The sequence below is a fragment of the Vidua macroura genome, chromosome 16 (assembly GCF_024509145.1).
Source record: "Vidua macroura isolate BioBank_ID:100142 chromosome 16, ASM2450914v1, whole genome shotgun sequence".
In the NCBI taxonomy this organism is placed as follows: domain Eukaryota; kingdom Metazoa; phylum Chordata; class Aves; order Passeriformes; family Viduidae; genus Vidua; species Vidua macroura.
The window spans coordinates 11,881,460-11,905,211 of record NC_071586.1 but is presented as its reverse complement, the minus strand read 5'-3'; the positions used below and the strand labels follow the sequence as shown (position 1 = coordinate 11,905,211).

General features: G+C 46.0%; 1 protein-coding gene across 3 annotated transcripts in view; it reads left to right on the top strand.

Annotated features, from left to right (window-relative positions):
* The window catches only part of MAD1L1 (mitotic arrest deficient 1 like 1), a 352,719-nt gene extending 329,287 nt beyond the window's left edge, over positions 1–23,432 (top strand). For all 3 annotated transcript variants that reach the window (XM_053992178.1, XM_053992176.1, XM_053992177.1), the window contains one exon: positions 19,501–23,432. In XM_053992178.1, coding sequence (XP_053848153.1) covers positions 19,501–19,659 — 159 coding nt within the window. In that variant the 3' untranslated portion in view covers positions 19,660–23,432. The remainder of the gene's footprint in view (positions 1–19,500) is intronic.
* Positions 23,433–23,752: the final 320 nt, after the last annotated feature.

The following is a 23,752-nucleotide window of genomic DNA, read 5'->3' as shown; positions in this document are numbered from 1 at the left end:
ACAAACCCTGCTTTGGATTTTGGAAAATTGTCAAGGATTTGGGTTTTTTCTTCTGTAATGCATGCTGGCAAGCTATGGCAGGAGAAGGTGCTTGGATCCAGGCTGAACTGAACTCTGAATGAATCCATGTGTTGATTTGCTATCCTGTCTCATTTCAGCCTTTGGGTTTTTGCAGATCCCACAGCCAGGTGAAGGGCCATTTGCAGTGGTGGTGAGGGATAAGCCAGGACACCATGTTGTCTTTGTTAGTATTCAGCTGGAGTCATGCAGGATCAGAACTCTGATCTCTTGTTCACAGAATTCAGCTGTTGTAGGTTGTCAGGGTGTCAAGGCGGCCTCTAAACCAGGGAGACCACTGGGGCTCTGCAGCTCTGAAGACAGACACCAGTTGTGTTGCATGGTGGAGCTGGTTGTCAGTGATCTTGTCCTGCAACTGGGCATCAGTATATTTGGGAGTTTTAGTGAGCCCATGAGCCTTCAGGAAGGAGAGATGTAATTCATGTGCACAATCCTGCTCTTGGCTGTGCTCTGCTGGCTGCTTTCCCCACAGAGCTGTCCTTCCTGGACCCTCTGGTGGATCACCTTTCTTTACAACCAGGAACTCCTTTTTTTGGCAGCTCTCTCTTTGCAGCCTGGCTGTCATGGCTCTCTGTCTGCTCATTTTGAAACACCCTTACAGTGGTCCTAGACTTCTCTGGGAGAAATTTCCTGTATTTCTCCCCACTCTCAACAGGAGCGTCAGCATCCACAGGATTTCTTAGAGCTTTGAGAATATCTTCCACCAGGAACCTGCCTGCACCAAAGTACCCTGGCACAGTTTGAGCTGCAGCTTCGTCTGATCCTTTTAAGAGTTGGGAATGGCTGTTTTGATGTTTGATATCTATGAACATGAAAGGCTCCTTTCCTTCTTACCATGCACTGGGCAAGGCAATGCCTGTCTCTCCCAATCAAAATTGTAATCAGAGATCTCACTTCTTGTAAAAAATGTATTAAGAAGACAGAGAAACAACGCAGCAGATTTCTATTGGTTTCTCTGCTGGTTTGTTCCGGCACTTCTGTGCTTCTCTCTACTGCCTTTCACAAAAGAACTCCTACCTCAACTTTCCCCATGTCTTGACATGTTTAATTGCAAAACATTGAGATTTGAAAACAAAACAAAAAAGGAAAAAAAATCATTGCATTTGGTTCAAACGAAATATCGATTGTCCTTGAGTTCCCGCACCACGGATATTGGCAACATTTTGTCAGCACCAAGAGTGAGTAGAAGGATCACAGCAAGAAAACAAATTTTCCAACTGCAAGGAAAAAAAGCTGAGCCAGGAAAATAGCTGTGCCCCATCACTCCCTGTCCCACAGCTGCATCTTAATAAATGGTCTGCTGACCTGATGTTAACGTTTCCAGTTTACAGTAAGCAGCATTTCCCTTAAACAAGATACTGATAAAGTGAAACAAGGGAATAGAGGGGGTGGAGAAGAAATTTGCAAAACATGCTGGAGTGAGAAAGTCGGAACATACCGTGTGTGTCTTGGGAGTGAGAACATGTCTCAGTGTGTGAATAAATATATAATGTATAGACATATGCTCTCTCTTCTCAGAAACTCTCCGAGCAGTCCCAGATTTTGCTGCCTTCAGTAGCATGGCAAAGTAAAAGCAGGGGAAGTTGGAGCTGGTGATTGAGGGTTGTAGGATGATGGTTTGGATGGAGCATCCTCACTTTCTGAAAAGGAGACTGGTCACCAAGAGGGTCTCAAGCATCACCCGACACATTGTGTGAGAAGCAGGTGGTCTGTCTGGAGAGACACAAAACACTCAGGTTTGCTCATTTTCATCTTGCAGACAAAGGCTAATGGAGATCAGATTTCCACACAAATTCATCTGAGGAAAAAAAGAGAATGGGAAGAGGAGTCAGGAAAGTGTTAGCACAAAGTTATTTGTTAAATGGATTTTTTATTGTTTTCCATGAAGTCTGCACAGAGCAGTTGTCCTCTTTTAAATTCTTCTTCTGGCATTTGTTCCCCTATTCACTGCCTCCACAATTCTCCCATTCAAGTCAAAAAAGCTACCTCTGAAAGACCAGTGTAACATTAGCAGAAATTACTAGCAGCAGTGATTTCAATATTCAAATGGACAATATATTTAGTAATAGACTGGGAGTTGCATAAATAGAGTATGAATGCCTGGTAATGAATCATATCAATAATTTTCACATACAGACTGTGCCTTACATTTCTCAAAGGCCTTTACAAATACCAATTGATTCTCACAGCAGGCCTGCTCAGTGGAGGAGTTGTTATTAGTTTTACTGGAGGGTGAGGATATTGAGATGCAGAGAAATGATGCTACTTGTGTAGTTCATGCTGGGACCCAAAGTGAGGAATAAACTTGGAAGCTCCTGACTCACAGCTCTTAATCATGGGGCTACATAGCTCTTTGTGATTTCTTTGGCTTGGCTGGATGTGGCAGTCCTCATGGAAAGAGGTTCCTGTCAGACCCCAAAATCTGGGGCTGATGGGATGTGGGTAAAGGCAGGAATAATTAATACACAGGGAATGGCAGAACTGCTCTTGATCGAGCTGTGTTTTAAGCTTACATCAGGATTAGCACCCCTGCTCCACACAGGTCGGGACTGGAGGTTTTTTGACCTATGGAAACGTGGTTTTCCATGAAGAAAAATGGCAGCTAATGCAGCCAAACTCCATGAAGAGAAAGGGGCATCTTGAATCCAGGTGCACTTTGTAACTCTCACCCACCTCAGTCAAGGAGGGTAATGGCAGAAGAGTACCTGAAATACTGGAATTCTCTTTTCTAGTGTAGCATCTGACCCAGCATTCACCACCCTGCCCATCCTCTGTTTACTGTTGCCTTTCTTAATTCTGCAGTAAATTGTTGCAGCCCTTAATGTTTCTCCCACTGACCCCGGGATGCAGTCAGCGATGAGAAGAAAGGCAGGTTAAACAGCACATGCCTCAAACAAGAAAAACCTAATTTATCTTTTGCCCTCATGTTGTACTGAACTCACCAAGGCTGACTCACTGCTCAGCAGAAGAGGACACGCTCTCAACTTGTGTAAAACCATGACATGGTACTCCCAGCTGTATTTTCAAACACATTTTATTCTAACATTTTACTCAATGTTTTGAGTGACACGGTACACTGAGAAATTGTCTAGAAGCTGGCCACAGTGGCACTTGGCTTTTTATTTTTCTGAGAGGTTACATCATTTCCAACACATCAGCACGTTAAGAGTCCTTTAAATTGGCAGAACAGCATGTGCTACATTGCACTGGTGTGTATCGAATTTCTTCTGCTGTAGCATTGCCCAGTGACCCAAATTTCACAGGTTCTCGTGGTCCCTCACAGTTCTCCACACTCCTAAGCCACCCAAGTCATTTTGCCATCTCACAGAGTTTTTTTATGCTCTAAATCATCAGTCATTGGGCTGAAACTATCGATTCTTGTGATCATGTTGCCAGCTCTGCTCCACGGTTCTCCTGGAGACTGGCAGGGGACTGAGGATGGAGGAATAATCCAAGTTCCTCTGGAGCTGAGAGACAAAGAAGGAATGGGAAACCCAAATTGTCTTTTCAGAACTTAATTGCTGAGCCCCAAGCCCAGTCTGGCAAGCTCTGCCTGTTCTTCATAAAATGACCAGAGGCAGAAGGCGACAACTTGGGACCCACAACCCAGAACCAAATTTTCCACCCTGGACTCGCAGCCTTTGGAAAGAGCATTTGTATTTCTCAGGGCTGTCCCACAGAGACAAATTTTAGCTTTCAGGCTTGAAGAACTGTTTTAACAAGTTTATTGATTAACTTCATTGTCTTGTCTTCCAGATAAAACTTGGCCACATCTACTCTTTCAAATCTATTTTTCCCTCTACCTTCTTATCAACCTATTCATCATGGAGTTTTACCTTTCTCTGACCATTTTCTAGCTATACTAAGACTCTTTTTTAGTGGTATTTTCCTGATGTAAATGATATTTGTAGTTTCATTAACTCTTTCAGAGAAGAAATCTGTATGTTAGTGTCAAAAAGGCTTTTTTCTACACTATGATGCTCTTTCATCCAGATTATGTTATATTCCTCTAGACTCTACCTCAGGTATTTTGTTCCATGAACTGAGTCTAGCATGTTTAGGGAATAGATTTTTTTTTTTTTTGCCTTTTCCCTCTGAAGAAAAAGAAAGAAAAAGGAAAACATAGCAACGACAGCATGGCAACAGCAGCTGCAGCACAAAGGAAAAATAGGCAAACAGAATTCCGAAACATACATTCACTGGTAAGCTATTTTTACTGGTTGGTGAGTGAGTTATGTGGGGGTATTATAACAAAATAAGTGAGAAAATAGCTTACAAATAATTCATAAGTAACTTTAGATGAGAACACATCTTAATGACTTCATCCTCCCAGCTAGCCCTCATGCTGGATGAATCTCCACATGCACAAACTTAAAGGTCACCTCTGATCTATGCTATTTATACATTGCAAATTTGTATACAGACACATATATAACATTCTATACAAAAAAATAATGCCAGTGGAGCATTAAGGTTAAATAACAGGGCACTAAGAAGTAAAGAATTGTGCCTCCCTGCATAGCAACTTAAGGATAAATCTATGTCATTATATCTGCCTCTGCCTTTGCACTAGAGAGCAGAGATTTCCCCACAGCCTGGGTGTTTTGTGGGGACTTGCAGGGTCTGTCCATGGCTCCTGCCTCTGTTGCTGACCTGCTTTGTGACCCTGGACACTTCCATTGCTTCTCTGGGGACTCCTTTCCCCATTCCCCTCTTGTCAGGAGCACACAGTCAGGAACCTCCAACACAGAAATATTTGCATCTTTGGGCAGAGCTCAGCCACGTTTGGGACTATGTATGTACTGAAAAGTGGCAAAATAATAAAGAAAAGCATATTCTTTCACCAGCCTGATCTAGTGGGCAGCATCCCACTTGAGTTGGAACTAGATGATCTTCAAAGTCCCTTCCAGCCCAAACTATTCTGTAATTCTGTGAAAACTGCTTCACCATCCTCTTCCCAAAATGCCCCACTCTCACTGCACACAAGTAAACTGTGGGAAGTCTTCCACTAAATTAAAAAAAAAATCATTGAGAGCTTGAGAGAAACAGCCTCCAAAGTGTTGGACTCCTTTACAGTTACAGCCTGATCTGTTGTGCTGTGTGAGCCCTTTTTTTCTGTTCAGTTATGATCCATGGGAGACTGAAAGTAAACACAGTCTCTTAAGTCTCCTCCACAATCCTGATGCTTTTACTGGCACAGAGAGGAGGCCAGCTCAGCCCTCTGCAGCCAAAACTAGATTCATTTGTCTTTAGAAACAACACAAATCTGTTTTCCTGCTTAAATAAAGTCATTTGCAGGGTTCTGTTGTGGGAAGGATGTGTCAGCTCGTGCTGAAAGGAGCAGTCATGGGGATGAATGGGTTGGTTGTTGGGCTGGAACAGCCCTGTGCACACTGAAGGGCCCTTCCCAAGGCAGGCTGAGCCCTGGCTGGGATGGTGCCCAGGGGATGCTGCAGGTGCCTGGGCATCACTGCCAGCTTTATTGTGGGCATTCCCTCCCTGCACTGTGCCACTGAGTTTGGGGTTGGTTATTGCAGAATTGAATCCCACATCTCACACGTTCCCTTCAGCCCCGTGTTTGGGGACAGCTCTGGTTTCTGCAGCAGAGGAGGCAAACGGGCCTCAAGCACCGAGTCCTTTGTGTGGCTCTGTGCTGCCCTGCTGGTGTAGGAAGCCCATTTCTTCTTGTCTGTCAGTCTCAGGCCATGCTGGTGCTTCCCTGCCCTTCAGAGGTGCAACAAGCAATGACTGTGTCATGTATTTCAGTTCTCCTCACTGCTGTAGAGTTACTTGTTCTAGAAATTTTGGTGTGTAACTGGTAGGGAAAAAAAGGTTGATGATGTTCTCCAGAGGACATCAGGAATGAGGAAGCAGCAGCTAAAGTGGTTTGATTCCCTCTGAGATTTTTTTTTCAAATGTAGTTGAAAACAAGCAAGTGAAATGAGATGCTTAGAAGCACTGTGTTTGTGAGGTTCTTTCTGGTTTTAAATTACTTCGTTTAAACATCTTTGTCCGTGAAACCTCTGAGGGAGCTCATCCGCTCATTTTCTCATCTGCATCTTCTGCTTTCTGTCTGGTTCTTGCACAAGAAAGAATGCTAAGTATCTCATGTACATCTGTATATACAGAAATAAATGTAATTGAGTTGTAAAATAGTCTGGTTGAGCAGGAGGAGGTCAGTGATCTCAAATAATCCTGACACTTTAGTCAGGACCTGCTCTGTATTACAGTTCAGATTTGCTGAGGTCTTTTCCTGTGCCCTTCTGTAACATCTGAAAATATATTAGTGCTTTTCTACAATATATTTAGAGCACAGCCTAGATCTGAGGCATTTGAAGAAATACTTCTTGATTCTTTTGCTGTTATGTTTGTGTTTTTTGCTTGTGAAAACAATTCTCAAGAGCATTGTTAGGTGGGTCATAGCAGGAACACCTCTGGGCTCGCTGGGGAATGTGTGAAAGCAGGTTTGGAGGGCTTTTATTTTCACACCATGTTTCAGCTCTGTAGTGATAAATGTTTTCTGGAGTACAAACCTGAAGTCCCTCCCCTTGCAGGTCTCACTCGTTGAAATGTAGAAAGAGTTTTTTTAAATTTCAGGGTTTTCTTAGCAGTCAGGTTGTGTCACTCTTGGCCAGTGACAGCTCTGATCAGCAGCATGGCAAGTAGCACAAAGTGGGAACTGCTGTTTATTTTAGCAGCTGATGGCACTAGACAGGTAGGATTAGTGCAGGACATAGGGCAGAGAGGAAAGGTAATGGCACAGCATGGGAAAAAATGAGGGAGGAACATACCTTTTAGGCAATTCTGTATTGGAAATTGACCTACAACTCCAAACAAGCCAGACATACACTACCAGAATTTTTACCATACCCTCTGGGCTGTGTGCTGGGTAATTCCCGTGTCCTTCAGCAGGTGGGGTAAATGCTGCTGAGTCTAGATATCTGGGAGAGAAGCATTTGGAGTCCCCTGAAAATCATCTTAATTCAGGACAATATTTTAACCTTGCAGGTGTGAGGAAAGAAAAAATGTGTTTCCTTTTCTTGCAGGCAGAACCAGCCCCTGCACACACACCTGGGTCTAAAACCCCACCTAGCATGTGGTCCTTTCAGCCAGGTGCACAGCATCCTGTGGGATGAGAGGATGCCACAGTGGCTTTGTTGCTGTAGCACTGTAACCACAAACAGCCCAATTACTTAAAATGGGCCTCAGCCAGTTCATTCATATTTGATTAAGAACTTTTTGAAAGATAGGCGTATAGAGCTAAGAGCTGGCTCCAGCCTTAGTTATTTACATCAGGATGGGGTGATAAAATCTTTTATTAGTATCAGTGTTTAAATATTTTGGCTCTCTATTCCAATATTGTGGCAAGAAAGAGCCATATGTGTTCCTAGAAAGAGAGTCTAGTGCAGCCGTTAATCAGGAGAGGATCTATTAATGTATTAACATTCAGAATAATGAGCAAAACCAGCATGCACTGCAGAGACTAACACATATCTTTAGTCTGCAGTTTTGAAGTGTTTGGGAAATGTTGTGTTCCTCCATCTTTCTAAAACTGGTGTTCTGCCAAGAGAAGTTCTCTTCTGTTTTTAATTTTAGAAAGGTTAAATCTATTTACAAAAGCAAACATAGCATGGAGTGCTGAAAACCAGGAGGATGTGGGCACTAACAGGCTCCCAGGCTTTAGAGTTCACAGCAGGAGCTGACTTGGCAGGGAAACTTGTAGGCTTGTCCTTTCCTTCCCTTTTAATGCTATGCTGAGTAGGGGACAAGGTATGAAGTCCAAGGTCCATACCAGCTCCCCATCACCACATTTCTCCAGAAAGCACAGGATAACATGTGTGTTTCTCTGCAGATTACCACTGCACTTTAGGGAAGCTTGCTGAAAGATTTGGCACAGGAAAAGGGCAAATTTTAAAGAGCTCCAGAGTGGGAGAGATTGCTGGTTGAGCAGCTTGCATGCCTCGAGGTCATTGCTAATGAGCAGTGTCTTGCCTAAAGAAGTGAACATTTCATTTTAGTGCTGCTATGAAAAGCAGCCATACTGTGTCCCCTTTGCATCTCACACTACTGCCCACTTTGCTGTGGCATCTGGAGAAGGCTGCACCAGGAAGAGAAGGAAGCCCTCTTAAAGGATGTGGAAGGATGCTGAAGTGGTAGCAGAGCTCAGATGAGAGAAGCTGGAGCATGACAGCTGTTACTGGATCATGCAAAAAGCCTGCCAGCAAAAATGCATCAGTTTGTGTGATATCCGGGTGTCTTGTCTCCTGTTTTCATAATTGCATACATGGTGTCTGCATAAATCTCTTCCCCCCTGCACTTGCAGCAAAAGGAGCTGACTGGCGGATGGCAGCACATCAGTGGGAGAACACCAGCAGGAAGAGACAACCAGTCAGATGTGTGTCAGGGGGGGAGGCCCGGGGCCCCGGGCAGGCTCCTCAGAGGTTGCTCGAACATGGTGCACTCGCTAAACACAAAACCTCTCCTTTTCCCTTCGGGGAGAGGAGCATGTTCATCCAGACATGAGAACCAGCAGCGCTGTCTTGCCATGTTCTTCAGGAGGTTAGTGCCAAATGACAGCACAGGCAGCAACAGCAGGAGCTTGCAGCAAATGTGTCGTAGCCCAAAGGGCTGAGTGTCCCCTCAAGGGATACAGTAGAATTTTTCCTACTGTTTCAGTGAGTACTGAAATCTTCCTATTTATTCACTCCTTAGCTGCAACCTCTCTCTCTTGAGCCATGGACTTTCTTATGGTGAGATCAGACCTGCTCAAGGAGAGAGGAGTCTTATGTGTCTTTGTTTCACATTGGGTTTTACCATTAAAAGCCCATTTCAAGAAAGCTGGATATACCCAACTTGCACAGGCCAGTTGACTGATTTCCCTACTATCTAGTTCTTCAAGGTTTCCTACCTGTGGACTACAAGTCTGGTTGAGTAACTCCACAAATAGAATTACTGATATCCATCAGCTCCATGATAAAAATAATAACCTCTTCTTCTCAGTGTAAAGTTCCACTTGTGGCTATAGATGCATTCTGAGGAATGTGGGGTTGTGAGCTGTTAAGGGTTAAAACTCATTCTTGAGGACACAAGAAAATAATTTTGCATGTTCAGAATCAACTTCCTTCTTCGACTTGCTGGGTACTGACAACTCAGGCTTACTTTGGTCCTGCTGGCAGTCGTGCTGATGACAGCGATTTCAAATGAAGAAAAACGAAGGGAGATGCGAGCCAGCAAAAAAAGCGACAGCAGGAAAAGCACCTTCCTCAACTCACGCTAACATCGTGACATTTGGTTATTGATGTTGCAATGGCAACTAATGTTATTCCCAGAGCCAGCACTTAAATTCCACTTTGGTAGATCGTAAGTGTAAGCAAGTCACACGGTCCCACAGGAAGGGGTAATTATTGGCCAATTCTTCTTGCTCTGAGGTGAGCGGTGGCTTTGGTGTGCGCAGCGCGGGCTGCGATGCAGAGCGCTGGCTCTGCGCAGAGGTGACTAATACGTGTCACCAATTTCCTTGATGTAAGGCTTGAACCTGCATTTTAGCCCAGGGTGCCAGACTATGACAAACAAGAGCTAGATGAAGGTAGTGAATAAACACGGTGAGAATTTCAGCTGTAATCTGCCATCAGGTCCATCTGTTACTCCTTCTCCCACAAGCCTTGCAAACTCAATGAGCCAGGAACGGGCATGCTCCATATACTGTCCCATCCCTCAGCCACAGAGCTAAGGTCTAATTGTCTGCTGGTCATTAAGTTTATCACTTACAGTCCCTTGAGCCATTACTGGTCACAGGATCTTGTTCAGTTCTTCAGCCTTCCGTCCACCCCACTTGTGGCAAGACTTCCAGAAGGATACCAAAAAGATGATGAGGATAAATGTGTTAATCACGTGATGGCATCTGCAACGTGGCAGAGTAGCAGTCACTCCAGGAGTAGCACACTCCCAGGTGTGTGTCCTCTGTTCATTTAAGCATTCCCAGCCCCAGGCACTCTCCCTCCATCTCATGCAAGGTGAGATGCCCAGCTTGCAAACTCAGGGGTTCATTTCCAGTTGGCAGCTGGTGAGTCCTGAGGTCTGTATGACCTATTTTAACTCAGTGCAGGCACTTTCCTGCTGATTTGCTCTAATCCAGAGACAGGAAGGCAGGAAGGCAGAGGCTTCTGAGCAGGACCATGATGCAGGAGCAGCCAAGCAGTGGAGCAGTACATGTCTGGTGTGACTCAGTGAGGGATGAAGGCTCCAGCAAGCTCTGCATCTTGGGGAGCAGTGGTTTGCTTTGGGGAAGGGATGCCTATCACCCAGGCAACGCTGCAGCCTCAAAAGTTGCTGTCAAAATTCTCGGTGGCTCCAGACATCTCTCACTGATGCAGGGTTTGGCAAACTTTGCTGCTTGTGTTCTCTTACAGACCTCATGCGCCCAGCTGCAGTTCACAGTGGAATATCTCCCTGCCTTGGGAACAGGCAGTCTTTATTACAGCCCACACAGATTTTTTTTTTTTTTGCATTTCTCCCATAGGTGCTTCCTTCTCATGTTCCAGAAACTCCATGTTCTTGGTTTACTGCTCCTCTGTTCCTTCCAGCTCAGAGAGCTTCCAGCAAGGGAGATGGAGAGGAATGTGATAAGCAGCTTGGCTGGTTAATGAGCTCCTTGTCTAACTGAGGGATTCTTGTATGCTGGGTTCACTTGCCAGTCCCTGGTCTCTCCCTCAAGTTCTCTGCCTTCTGCTGGCTCTCCTGGGGGAGCGGTTTGGAACCTGGTTTGAGTTGCAGCTGCTTTTCACTTTGTCTCAAGCTATGTTCACCAGGGTCAGGTGCAGACCAGAAACTGCCTCTGGATGGCAGGGCTGGAGAGCTACTTGAGCCTGAGATTTGGCTGGGAAAACAGAGCTTAAAAAACACCCAGTCCCTCTCATTCCCAGTGACAACTGCAGAGTCACCGCAGAGAAAGTAATGGGAGATTTTTCTCTCCTTAATTTATGTCTCTCCTGCATATGGCTTCTACGGAGTCACTGATGTTCCAGACAGATGGGTTGGCATTTTACTAGACAGAACACATGGGCTAGATGTTGTTAATGCTTGTTAGCTACTCACTCTGCAGCTTGACCAGTCCAACACAGTCACCTCGCAGATGGCTGGGAAGCTGCAGCCAGGGTGCTGGAGCAGTCCAGCCCTGCTACGCGTGGTGTGACAGCAGTTGGGATAACACACATTTGGCTGCTCTTTCCAAAGGGATTTGTTGTAGGTCAGAGGTAGGCATGGCTGTGGGATTAGCACAGCTTCCCTGTGTATCAAGGAGACACTCTGATTCGTAAAGATCCTGAGATTTTATGGAGGTGATGGTTTTAAAGGATTAATGCCGTAGTTTGGGTTTTTATATGGAAGGGGGTTGGAAAAATTCTGTGAGCTCCATGCCTTGTTCCCATCTCTACTCCTTTATGCTTGATGTTTATAAGCATATTTGGCTGGTGAACACTATTTAGCAAATCTGAAGTCTGTTAAAAACTTGTACTTTATGAGCTCAAGCTCTGACTACGGCCGGTTGCCAGTATTAGTTTAGAGTGACATCCCATGTGATTTTCCATTCTCTGTGATGTGAGTAGTCTGCTGTGATTTACTCTCACCAGCCATGTGTTCAGTGGAACCATTTTTAGGTATCACCTCAGCAAATCTCCACAGGGTGAGTCTCCTTGGTGGCTGGTTTGGACATCCCATCAGAATCTGTGGATGCAAAAGTAGATGCTACGGGTGAATCATTTACATTGCCATCTTTGAAAATGTTCAATTTGCAGCATAATGATGGGAGCCTGAATGAATCCTACAGATGAGACAGGGAATTTTAGTTTCTGCACTTGCTCTCTAAAAACTCTCAAAGCACTTTTGGAAAATGCATGGGTATTAATCCACACTGAGCAGTAGTTCTTCAATCCTATGATTTAAATTGGATATATTTGTCTCTGTCTGTCCTGAACTGTTCAGTAACATTAATGCACCCTGATAATAGCTGTCACATTTTACCCCGGGGGTTGTTCCTCAGTGATAGGTGAAATCACAGCAGTTCAAAGACCTGTCTTCCAGGATGAAAAGCTCTATAGGAATATTCAGATATAAAATAGTAATAGTGTGAATCAAAAAATACGCTTCCCTTATTTTAAAGCCTTTGATCTTATTTTTATGGCATCACATTTGACAGTCTAAAGGGCATTAACCTGTAGGAGAAGCCTTTTGAAGGAAGGTGCTGACTCGCCCTCTGCTGCACAGAACGCTGTCCCCCAGGATTAACACCAGCAGGAATCCCCCATGGAGAGTGGTGCAGCCCTTCAGCACACGTCCCTGCTCTTTTTTAGGTTTCATTTTTGATGTGAGGTGCAGGAGAGCTCGCCTAGATCAGAACAGGGAGCTGTGGGGACAAGCTGGTGCAGCACACCCCGCTCTGCGCTCCTCTGCGGCTGAGCTGGTGCAGCATCCAGGACCCATCACTGCTGCCACTCATGTACACAGTGCCTGGGTCCTGTTTCTGATTAAGATGGAAGTATACGAGCTGACCTCTTGTTCCAAAGACATTCTGGGGTCGTGGTTCATCTCGGTGTTGAATAATAAGAAAGAGAAAGGAAATGTTTGCTATAAATCTCAGTGCACACAGGGCTGTTTCTCACTTACCCCATCCCAGCATTCAATTTTCTTCTTGGCATTGCCAGGCATTTGCTTTTCTTTGCTCAGCAGCTAAAAGCAGCTTTTTCATTACATTTCCTGGAAGGCTCTTTACAGGCATCCATCCCTGTCTGCCTCATAAATTCACTTTATATACCAAGCTGGTGACACAGAGGTCAGAGGTCTTGGCAAGAAACAATTATTATAAGGAAGTGCTCTTCTTCTTTGGGTTACAATGAGGATATTACAGTGGAGGGGGGGGGGGGGGGGAATTTGCTGCAGACAAGGAATGGTTATTTCTGAAGGGAGGTGACCTGATTGATTAAGTGCTGCACATCCTGTGGGAGCCACCATGGGCAGGCATCCTGTCAGGGCAGCTGGAACCTGCCAGTTACCATGAAAAAAAGAAGGAAATCAGTAAACAGTTTGCTAAATAACCTCATAAATATTTCCAGCCATAAGCACATCTTGTGGTTCAATTTTCTGTTGTTTTTTTTTTTTTTTTTTCTTTCCTTAATATTTCCCTAATTTTAAATGAACGGCCTGTAATTAAAGTGATTTAGAGGCTACCTGGGGACCTGGTATTTGAGCAGTGTATGATGCTTAGGAGAGATTGATTGGTGAGGCATAACTCAATTGGGGTATTTTGATAATGATATCATCACCCGAGAGAGCCAAGTTTGAGCAATTAAATCTCAAAACCTCGTGTTTGGGTTGTTAGAACTTCAGCAGGCAGTTTCTGCATGTGCACGCACACAAACACACACACACACTTCTTTAACTTGGTTTTTTTTCTGGGCACTCCAGTTTTTTGGCTTCCCTGCATCTGTCTGTCTGTCTGGGGTGATCTGAAGTGGAGATTTATCAGCTGTGCAGACCCAGAGAGAGGGTGCCAGCCCACTCAGCATCACTGCTTCCCCCCTCAACATCTGCACGTGGACAAGGCGGCCTTTGACATTTAGAAAAATCTCAGCATCTGAAGCAAGAGGCAAAAACAAAAGGATTTTCTCATTTAAAGGTCAGAGCCAGCAGCTTCTTAAAGGAAAATCTCAAGTAGGTTTGTTGGACTGTGGCAGGGTTTGTGGGTGTTAGTGGGTGCTGAGGGAGGCCGTGGGTGCCATGGGGAAGGCGTCAGGGAGTTGAGGGGGTTTCAGGACCAGCAGTGTGCCCAAGGCTCTGAGGCACACACAGTGATAGAGCTGTGGAGCTTTTGGGAGGTGATCACTTGGAACAGCCAACCCTGAGGGCTTCTGCTGGCACATGAAGGCTTTGGGAAGAGGAAGTGACCGCCCCACATGAAGAGGAGGTCTGAGGGATTCATGTGATGAAGGCAAATTGCCAGAGGGGTCGATCTGGTGGGGAAATGTGCATAACCCACATTGGTGTGGACGGCACAGCACCCTTCAGGGTAGGGTGAGGAACACCACAAGGAGAAGGGAAAGGGGGAGTGAAAACTCAGGCACAGAGGCCACAGCATGGCCCATAGTGCTGGAGCAGCCTGTGGACCTGCACAGAGCAGGGAGAAGCAGTGGAGTGTTGGGTGTGAAGCCGTGGTGCCCCTTCCCTCAGCGCACTCGGGGCTGGTTGCTGTGTGTGCTCAGAGCCGGCGTCTGTGGGGACACAGCACAGACAGTGATTTATGGATGGAACAGAGCAGATGAGATGGGGCCTTCGAGATACATTCACTGGGTAAATGTCACCAGGCAATAATTCACTTGCTCCTTTTGACCCCTAATACATCTTAGCCTTGGAAAGCACCGTCTACCATAGAGCGTGGCCAAGCGGCATCTGCAAAGCAAAGGTTTGTCACCACGCCAAAGGGTGGCTCTGGCAGCCCTGCCAAAGCCCTGGACTTCATCCTTCTGCATGCTGTGGAGGTGTTTGAACCTCCTTTGTTCCCAAGCTGAGACACAACTGTCTTGCCTGCTGTGCCTGGCACAAAGCTCCACCATCCCTGTTGTCAGCTTGCCAAAACCCATTCAGGAGCTCCACCTGCGACGCTGGATGTGTGTGTTTGAAGTTGCAGGAACACATGTCCTGCATGGATTGCATTCCCCAAAGGCAGTTGTGCTTTCTCAGTGTGGAAATCAGAGGTAGAAAATCCTCACTTCATTTTGAAATCTCAAGTTGTGTTTTGTTGTATAGAATTTTGTTGTATAGAATTCAAGTTGCGCAGAATTTTCCCCTGTTTCTGCATTTCTACTCCATACTTTCTGATTATACCAAGTCCTCATGCCAGCTCTCTCCTTGGGGTGTGCAGCCACCCTCTTTTCAGTCTTATTCCAGTGTCTGAAGAGCTACATGACCTTGGGTCTTATGCTCAACATGTATTTTTCAAGAAGCAACCTTTGTGTGATTAAACTCACGCTGCGTGCCAGTTTATAGCCGATGGCACTTTTGGAGCCATTGTTTTTAGCTACCAGAATATGTCAGAGAGAAGAGGAAACGGGTGAACAAGAAAATAAAACCTGAGTGTATCTAGGCGAGAGTGCAGTTCTGAACCACATGGTAGCTTGACTAAAGGAGACACTGTCACATTTTTCACATCAGTCCCCCTCAGCAGCTGGAGGAATCAGAGAAGGAAATGCTGGGTCTTGGCTTTCAGGAAAGGCTTGTGTGCAACAGCAGCACGGGTGCAAAGAGCCATCTCAGCAGGAGCAGTGCAGACAGAGTCCTGTACTTGTTACATTGAAGTGGCAGTAGTTAAGAGAGCCTGTTACAGTCCGTATGTTCCAGTTTGACAAGCCCAGTTCATCCAGCTGCAGGTCCATCCCCCAACAGGGGACATTTGGGAATGCCTATTGTCATCTGCATTGTCTGCGCCTTGCTGAGATGGAGAGAAGAACCTGCTTTTCTACCACGATGGTGGTTCTTGGAGAGATTTTTACATGTATATCTGAACTATAAAGCCTTGAATAATTTACTGGTTTCCAGGGTTAAGAGGAAGATTTATGATGTTTCCTTCTGGCAGGTGGCTGCTGATCTTGATTCCCCTGAAGAAACACTTGTGCTAACAGCTCCTTTCTCGGAGCAGCTACTCCAGGTTCATGTTGTTCTGTGCTAAATAGACAGACCAGTGTTGTTGTGCTTTACAATATAGAGAGGTTTGCCCCCTGATCTGGTTGCAGAACTGGGTGTGCAGTAACGCTGGGCAAAGAGTGATTTCCTTTGCTTTTCTACAAAAGGTCCCCATAGCCCTTAAATCAGACTAAACTGGCAACGGAGCTCAGTGAAAGCTGAACTCTTTCCTTTTGCAAGTATTTGAGATCTGAATAAAACATAACAGAGACCTGAATCTTGGTAGTTTTGTGAGCCAGACAGACCTTTCCCATGAATTAGAAGAAACCAATATAGAGCTATGTGCAGAGTACCTGAGAGATGGTATTCTCATCATGATTAGCTGCTGCTCTGTGCTCAGGGAAACTGAGGTTTAGGAGGGAATATTTACATCTCTAGTGAAACACTGCACTTGTGTGGCCCAGCACAGAGGGGAAAGGGAGAGTGAAGCATTATGGTGGTCCCCAAAGTGTCCTCTTGCATTGACTCCTTTTTCCATTGACTCTGGGGTGGATGGGGAGACTCAAAGATCCATCTTTTCCTTTGATCCCATATATTCAGTTTGACTCTAAATGTTGATGCTTTTTTATTTTTTCTTTCTTTTTTCTTTGCTTTTTTACTGTTTAAGAGAACAGCACACTATAGCAGTGATGTCAGTAGTGTTGGGCACAGAGCAGTCAGGGCTGGGTTTGAATGTGCTCTGGTCTCTCTCACCCCATTCCCACTCATGGACTGTCCCCATGCATCAGTGACACTTGTTTATGCTCCTCTCAGCTTTGCATTTTAATCCTAGATGGGCTGAGGTGGCTTTTGGCTTCCTCTAAAGTTAGAATTTTAGGGAATGCAGCAGCAGAATGAATGGTGATTGTGATACATGGAGTGTGCTGTGAATAGCTGATCTCTGCTGGCGCCTGCAGCAGGAATGTCCAGGAGCTTGCCTTTGAGGGTTGAGGTTTTTTATAAATAAAAAAAAAATATATTAAAAATGGGTGGAGGGAATCCTAGCTATGAACAGTGAAGAGGAGGACTTTCTTGCAGCTTTGAACTGCTAGAAATTTCGTATTTCTTATTTTCAGAAATACAGTTTTTAGAGCTGGAACCACAGGCATGCTCTGCATTGATCCAGAATGGTGTGGAACATCAGACCCTGCAGCGTTCACTCAGCAGAGCATCCCCCCATGTCCTCCCCCTCAGTTCCTGCACACCCCTGTGCATCCCCCTGCCTTGCTCTGATCCCCTGCTCGCTCCTGTTCCTGCCTCGGGCACTTCCCTCTCTGCCAGCAAGTGCACCAGGCAGGGTGCAGGCTGGCTTTTGAAAAGAAATCCTGTGAATTAATGGGAACATATTGCTATTATTTCATATAATCACTTTATTTGTAAAGCACAGGCTGCAGAGGTACTCCTGCTGTTGAAGCCAAAGCAGCAAATCTATCTATATATCCCAGTCTATACTACATTATGAACAGATGGGTGAAGAAAAAAAAAGCAATAAAAACAAATAATAAGAAAAGTTACAATGATAGCAATTTTAAAACACTCCTGGGGGGGAAAAAAAGTTTCTCCATTTTTTTAAAGCAGTGTGAGATTGAATGAGCTGCACTGCAAGTGCATCCATCCTCTAAGTTCACATGTAAACATCTACTGGCAGAGGAAGAATTGCTTTTTTTCCAAGTGGCTGCCTTCTCGCCTTGTGCCTGTTACAGAAGCAATCATAAGAAACCTGGGTGAGATGTCTGAGGTTTGGAAGCATTTGGGGGTTTTCTTTGATTTTTTTAGAGTTCCTGGGGAGCCAGAGGCCGTGGGGGTGAGAGGGAGGATGGTGCCTCACTTGACAGCTGAGAAAACTCAATGGGAAATACCAATCTTCTCAAAGGCACGTATTTATCCACATAACTTTCTCTGAACATTATTCTTCTGCCTCTGCTGCAGGAGGAAGCTTCGTTTATGAAGAATAGTAGAGAGAAACTACCATTAATCTCATAAAAAAAGAGAAGATATTCAAATGTAGCCTTCACCCATAACACCAGCGAGCTCAAAGTAGAGGAAATTTAAAACATTTATGTTGCTCTGTTTTTGAGGTCATAAAACACAAGCAAATGGCCTGGCACTGGATGCTAAATTTCTTAAGGAATTTAGTTTAATTAATTAAACTAGTAAACCAATTAATGGATTTGCTTGTAAATTCTTAGAAAATTAATTCTGTGCCCAAAGAGTGTTTTAAATCTGCGAGGGAGGCTGTGTATTTCATACAGAGCTTGAATTCCCATTTCAGATGAATCCAACTCGGCACTGAGAGAGTTGGAGACACAAGCGATGCATTCATAATACTCGGACCTTCCTCCAAAACTGGCACTTCTCATCAGCTGAATCCAGGGAGGATTTGCAAAATAAAACCTGTGCTGCTGCCACAGCACCCAGCTCCTGTGCTTCTGCTCTGCTGTGACACCTCTAGCTTTATGTGGGCTGGGAATTTACATCCTTCCTGATGCCTCCAACTGGCTCCTTCATCTGCCATCTCTTCCCTCTTTGATCTGGTCCAGGGGTACCTCAGGTGCACAGGAGGTATCGGGTAGCTCCGGTAAGCAGCAGATCAAAGCACAGGATTTGCTGAAAAACAACCCAGCCAAACCAAAGATCTAAACAAAAGCTAATTCACTTTTCCACGTGAAAATGTTGTTTCGATTCCCTGCCTGGCTCAGGGATGACAGGGGCATCCTCTGTACCTCGCACACCTCACAATCCAAAGTGACCCAAACATGGAGAGTTCATAATCAAAAGTGTCCAGACTCTTGAGAACATGAAATTGGAAGGAAGCAGGTTCCCGAGGGCTCTCAGCAGCTAAAGCCATATTTTCCCTCACATGGCAATCTTCCACTTTGGGTCTTGGCATCCTTTGATTGAGGAGGGGGCTGCCAGCCATGCCTGGCACCACCCATGCTATCCCACCTTGTCTCTGACAGGAAGCAGAGCTGCAAAGCAATTAGGAATGGGAGTATTTTGAAGAGGAAAATGGCAGGGGAAAAAAAATTAGCATTTGCACTGTGATGTTTCTGCTGTTTATTAATAAACAAGCTGCTTTCATGCCTCCGGGGGCAGAGAGGCTTCAAGCATTCCTTATTTCTCTTGCATTTAGCTTTTTTTTTGCTTGTTTTATATGTTAGAGGAGATTTGTAGTGTCTTCCCACATGTTGAGTTTCCATATTTTCTTGAGAGCATCCCTGGAATAATTCCTCTGGAGGTTTTGGCTGTGTGCTGCCAGGCTGAATTAAACACTTTAGGGATGCAGGGTGGATCAGTACTCATTGGGAAGGAGTTATGCTAATTAGGAACAGGTCTGCTCCCTCCTACAGAAGTGGCATGACTTCAGGGAAAAGTGTTCTCATGGAGAGAAAACCCCTGTGCAGAACTCCTCTCACTCTGGGTGGTGTTGGTGACACTGACCCTGATGTGGCCACCTCTGTTCTGTGCTGGATGCACAGGCTCTTTCCAGGATAGTCAAACCCCTCATCTCCCCAGTGCCACATTTGTCACCAGGGAAGGCTCACAGGGGTCCTGCATGGGGACATTGGGATGCAGGACTCAGGAATGCTGTGGCATGTCCTTGGTGACAGGCGCATCCACGCCAAAGGAGGCTTCAGGGTGACACTGCTCCTGTGTCACAGAGGTGAATTAAAACCCTCTGGTATTAATGGGCTTGTTCTTCTTTCCCTTTAGGCCTCCAGCTCCTCCGGTGGAAAAATGCAGCTTCTGGAAACGGAGTTCTCACGAACCATCCGGGAGCTCATCGAACTCCACCTGCTGCGCCAGGACAGCATCCCAGCCTTCCTCAGCGCCCTCACCCTCGACCTCTTCAGCCGCCAGACCATTGCTTAGTGTCCCACTGCCAGCTGCCAGCCAGGGTTTGGCCCTCCTGGGCAGGACACTTGAGGTAGCAAGGAAAGATTCTCCTGTTCATCACCCTTAATTTGTGGTTTTGGGTAGCTTCTGTTTTGCAAGGAACTCCTTCTTCCCCTTTCTTTCATGCTGAGTCACAAATCCCACCGATTCCTCTGAAAAGCATAATTTTCCTCTTGTGTGAGGTCAAGTCTAGCTCCATCCCAGAGCTCTCCTGTGCCAGAATCCAATCCCTGCCTTTGAACTGGGCCATGTGTTCATCACTACCCAGATTCTCAGGATCTGTCTGGGAATACGGTGGGAACTGCTGGTTTGAGGAGCCCCAGCATCACCATTCACAGCTTTTCCCAAAAGGATTCCCTAAATATGGGCTCTAACAAAGAGACAAACCTGCATCAGGCGAGTGCTTCCTGCTGCATGGTTGTCCTCTTCTAATGGCAGCCAAGGGCTTGGTCCCTGAGGACAGAGACCCAGGGAAAATCTCTTGCTCTTGTAAACATCTCATCACCTAGCAAGTTTGAAATTATTTTTAAGATATCTGTGACCTGAGTCTGCCATCACTCAGCAGACAAGCACAAGCATAAATGGCCATTTGAAGCCCCTATAGCTGTGTTGACACCTCTGTGGCTCAGTCACTGCCATGCCTTTGGTTCCTTACTGAGACTTTAGGGCTCTTGGTTATCTCAGGAGTGTACAAAGTGGAAAGGATCAGTTTGGGCTCCATTGTGTTCAATGCTGGTGGCTTTAGCCTGCTGCCTGCCACCACCCTGTGGATATCTGTCTTGGGAGGTCTCCTTCCTCCTCCCCTCCATGGAGGGTGGAGCATCCCCAGAAGTCTGACATTTTGTGTTATAATGGATGTAGCTCTTCTGTCATAACAATAAATTGTTACTGCCCAAACTGGGTGTAAGACTCTTATTTGGGATGCACTCTGTACCTTGCTGTGTCCTCCCACATGTAGAGGATGAGCACATCAATGGTCTGATGTGCTTCGCAAAGGGAGGACATCATTATCTCTGTTTTTCCAGGCAAGTCTCATTCATAGATTTATAGAATCATCAATGGTTTGGGTTGGAAGGGACGTTAGAGATCATTTAGTCCCAACCCTGGCTGCCTTAAACCAAATCAGTTTGCTATAAACTTCTGTGTATATCGATTTTCCCCTGATTTCAGCAGGAATACCCTCCCTAGGCTTGGAGAAAAGGTAGCAGTGAGCAGGCTAGAAAGTTAGCTGAGACAATTGCAGTGACTGCAGGGTTGGCCAGGCTTGCTGGAGTCACTTGGAGACCTGTTGATGTGTCTACAGGCATGGAAAACATCTGCTGTTGACCCCGTGTGCTGTTGATCAGAGGTGGAGGGACAAACATGAGGTCTGGGGAGGCTGCAGCCCCCACCTCCCCAGCTCTCCTCTCTGCAGGGAAGCGCAATAGCAAAAGTTTGTCATTTTCTCTTCTGCTTGAAGAAGTCCCGGTGGAAGATGGATTGCTGGGCGTGCTGTGCCAGGGGAAGGCTGCCTGATTCATATGCACGGCGCGGCACGGAGAGTCGCCTTCCCCAGTCATGGGGAAAATGAATCATGACGTCAGCCGCATTCAGCTCCGCCGCCAACACAATAGCAGATCCTGGCTGCCACGGAAAATTTTTCTCCTGGCTCCTTGCAGGAGAAATGAAGTAATTAATAAGTTTACAATAAACCCTCTATCTTAGCAAAACACAGGTGAGGCGAGAAGCGATGCTGGAGAGCGACAAGGGAAAACACGTTCTGCCCGTTGGAAAGTTGCCTCCCGAGAGTGAAAGGATAATAAGTTGGGAGAGAACACACAGTCGGCTTCCGAGACACCTCCAGTGGGGAGGAGACATGAATTACTGCTCTGCTCCGTGTTCTCCCAGCAAGACTGATTTGTTCAACTAAATTTAATATGGCAGCATGGCTGGGAGAGGTGTGTGGTGAGGATGGGTGCTTGGCTGGGTGTGCTGGTGTGGTGCAGCACCTGTCCATGGCTTGGGGAGCTGCTGGGTGACTGTCCTGCTTTGGTCAGCAGCATCCCTGCCCTGCTCATGGCATTATGCTGCTCCACAGTGAGTTCACAAGGCTCACATGAAACTGGAATTTTTGGGAAGCTTGACATCTCTAAGGCTTACACATGGAAACGTGGGAGTTTTTCATGTGGAGATGTGACCATTGCAAAGCCACTTGGGCCACCTGTGGGCCATGGAGAAGAGGAGCTGAGACTCCCCATTTTCTAGTTCCAACACTGAATTCAGGATGAAGCCATAAACCTATGGCTGTACCTGATACCACGGCAGCTCCTATTTCTGTCATTATCCTGCTTGTCTGAGCCAAGAGGGAGCTGCAAGGAATAACTGTGTTCACCACCCCCTGCATCCCCCCTCCATGAATGCAGCCCCCAGGGGCAGTGCAAAGAGATCCCAGTTGCCACCACACAGTGGTGAGGGCACAAATCCCATCTGGGTTTGGCTCATCACTTGCAAAGCTCCAGCCCTGATTGTGGAAAATCCTTTTAAAAACCTTGGGAGCTGGATAATAAATTTGGTTGGAGGGGAAAGGCGGGAGTGCTCACAAGCGTGTGTGTGCTCGCTGGGTTTCTGTGCACGCTAGCTGGGTTTATGTGCTGTAGGCTGTGAAATATGATTTCTTGGTGCATGGCTGCAGGATTTTTTGTCTCTGTGTGTGTGTGTGTGTGTGTGTGTGTGTGTGTGTGTGTATGTGTCAAAGCACCGTCTTGTTTGCAGTGTTGCCTGAAGCTTCCCTTCACTCAAACTGCTCGTGAGTCCCTGCTCTGCTACAAAGCAGCCCTGTGCATCTGTGTGCATATACAAACACCAAACGGGCACAGAGCTGTCGGGTGAAGCAGCAGAGCTCTGAGCTAAGGCAGGTTTCACCAGATTTGTGCCTCTCCTAAAGGCACATCTCTGACCCTGGAGCCTTTTGCACCTGCTTTGTGTCTGCTGGCTCTTGGTGTCACCATGTGTTGTTTGCGTTGTCCTGGAAGTGTGCTAAGCCTGAGAAGGAGCCAGGGAAACCCTTTCGGGATGAGCCATGAGAAGTCTGGAGTCGTGGATGTTAGTTTTGGATCTCCATGTAACACTATAGGAGCAAGGGAAGGGGAAGGGGGAGAGCTTTGGAGCCATGATGGAGATGGGTGCCTAGAGAGTGGAGAGCAGGAGCAGAGCAGGGGATGGATGGAAGAAACGGGGCATGGATGGAAGGAGAAGCCGCCTCCATTTCTGAACAGCTGCAGTGCCAGCCGTGCTGTCGGTTCTCCATTGCTCCCCTCTGCTCGCTCCAAACAAACACTGAGCAGCACCTGCCCTTTTCATTTCCAAACCCAGCAGTGGGTTCACAGGCAGCTGAGAGTGGTGTGAGCTGGGATGATGGGCAGAGGTGTCAAAATAAACCCCAGGGGGTGACAGGCAAGAGCCTTCCCCAGACATCACAGAGCTGATGCCAGACCCCTGCTGCTCGGGGTGTAAGAGGGCACAGCCAGGGCAGGATTGGTTCTGTTGGAGCTTTTAGCTGTTCAGACATTGGGAAAACAATGGTGGTGTCTGATGCCAGGTGACTGTAGCTAAAGACAGGAGCTGGGGAGGACGGAACAGGCTCTCTGTGCTGGTGTGAATCACATTCCTGCTGCCTGCTGTGACAGCAGATTCAGATTTAATAGCAGCGTTGCTAAAACTTGTATGATATTTAAAAGCTACAAAATGCACCCACTCTGATCAGGGGAGGGATATTAAATAAATAAATAAATAAATAAATAAATAAATCAGCAAAGCTTTTTCATGAAGTCTTTTTTAAATATTAAAATCCCATCTTTCCCAACAGGAAAGCTTTTTTCAGGCTAAGAGGAAAGACTGAACAGCATCTGATGATATTGCATTGACACAAGTGTCTAGAAAAATAGGGTGGGAATGTATGATCTGTTCTGAAAAAGGAACCATAGCTAATAGGAAATATGCTGATGCTACTTTTAATTTCATGACTCAGGTTTGCTGCAGAATTGATGGAAATCTGTGTTGGAGCTTGGTTACATTAAAACAGTTCTTGGCT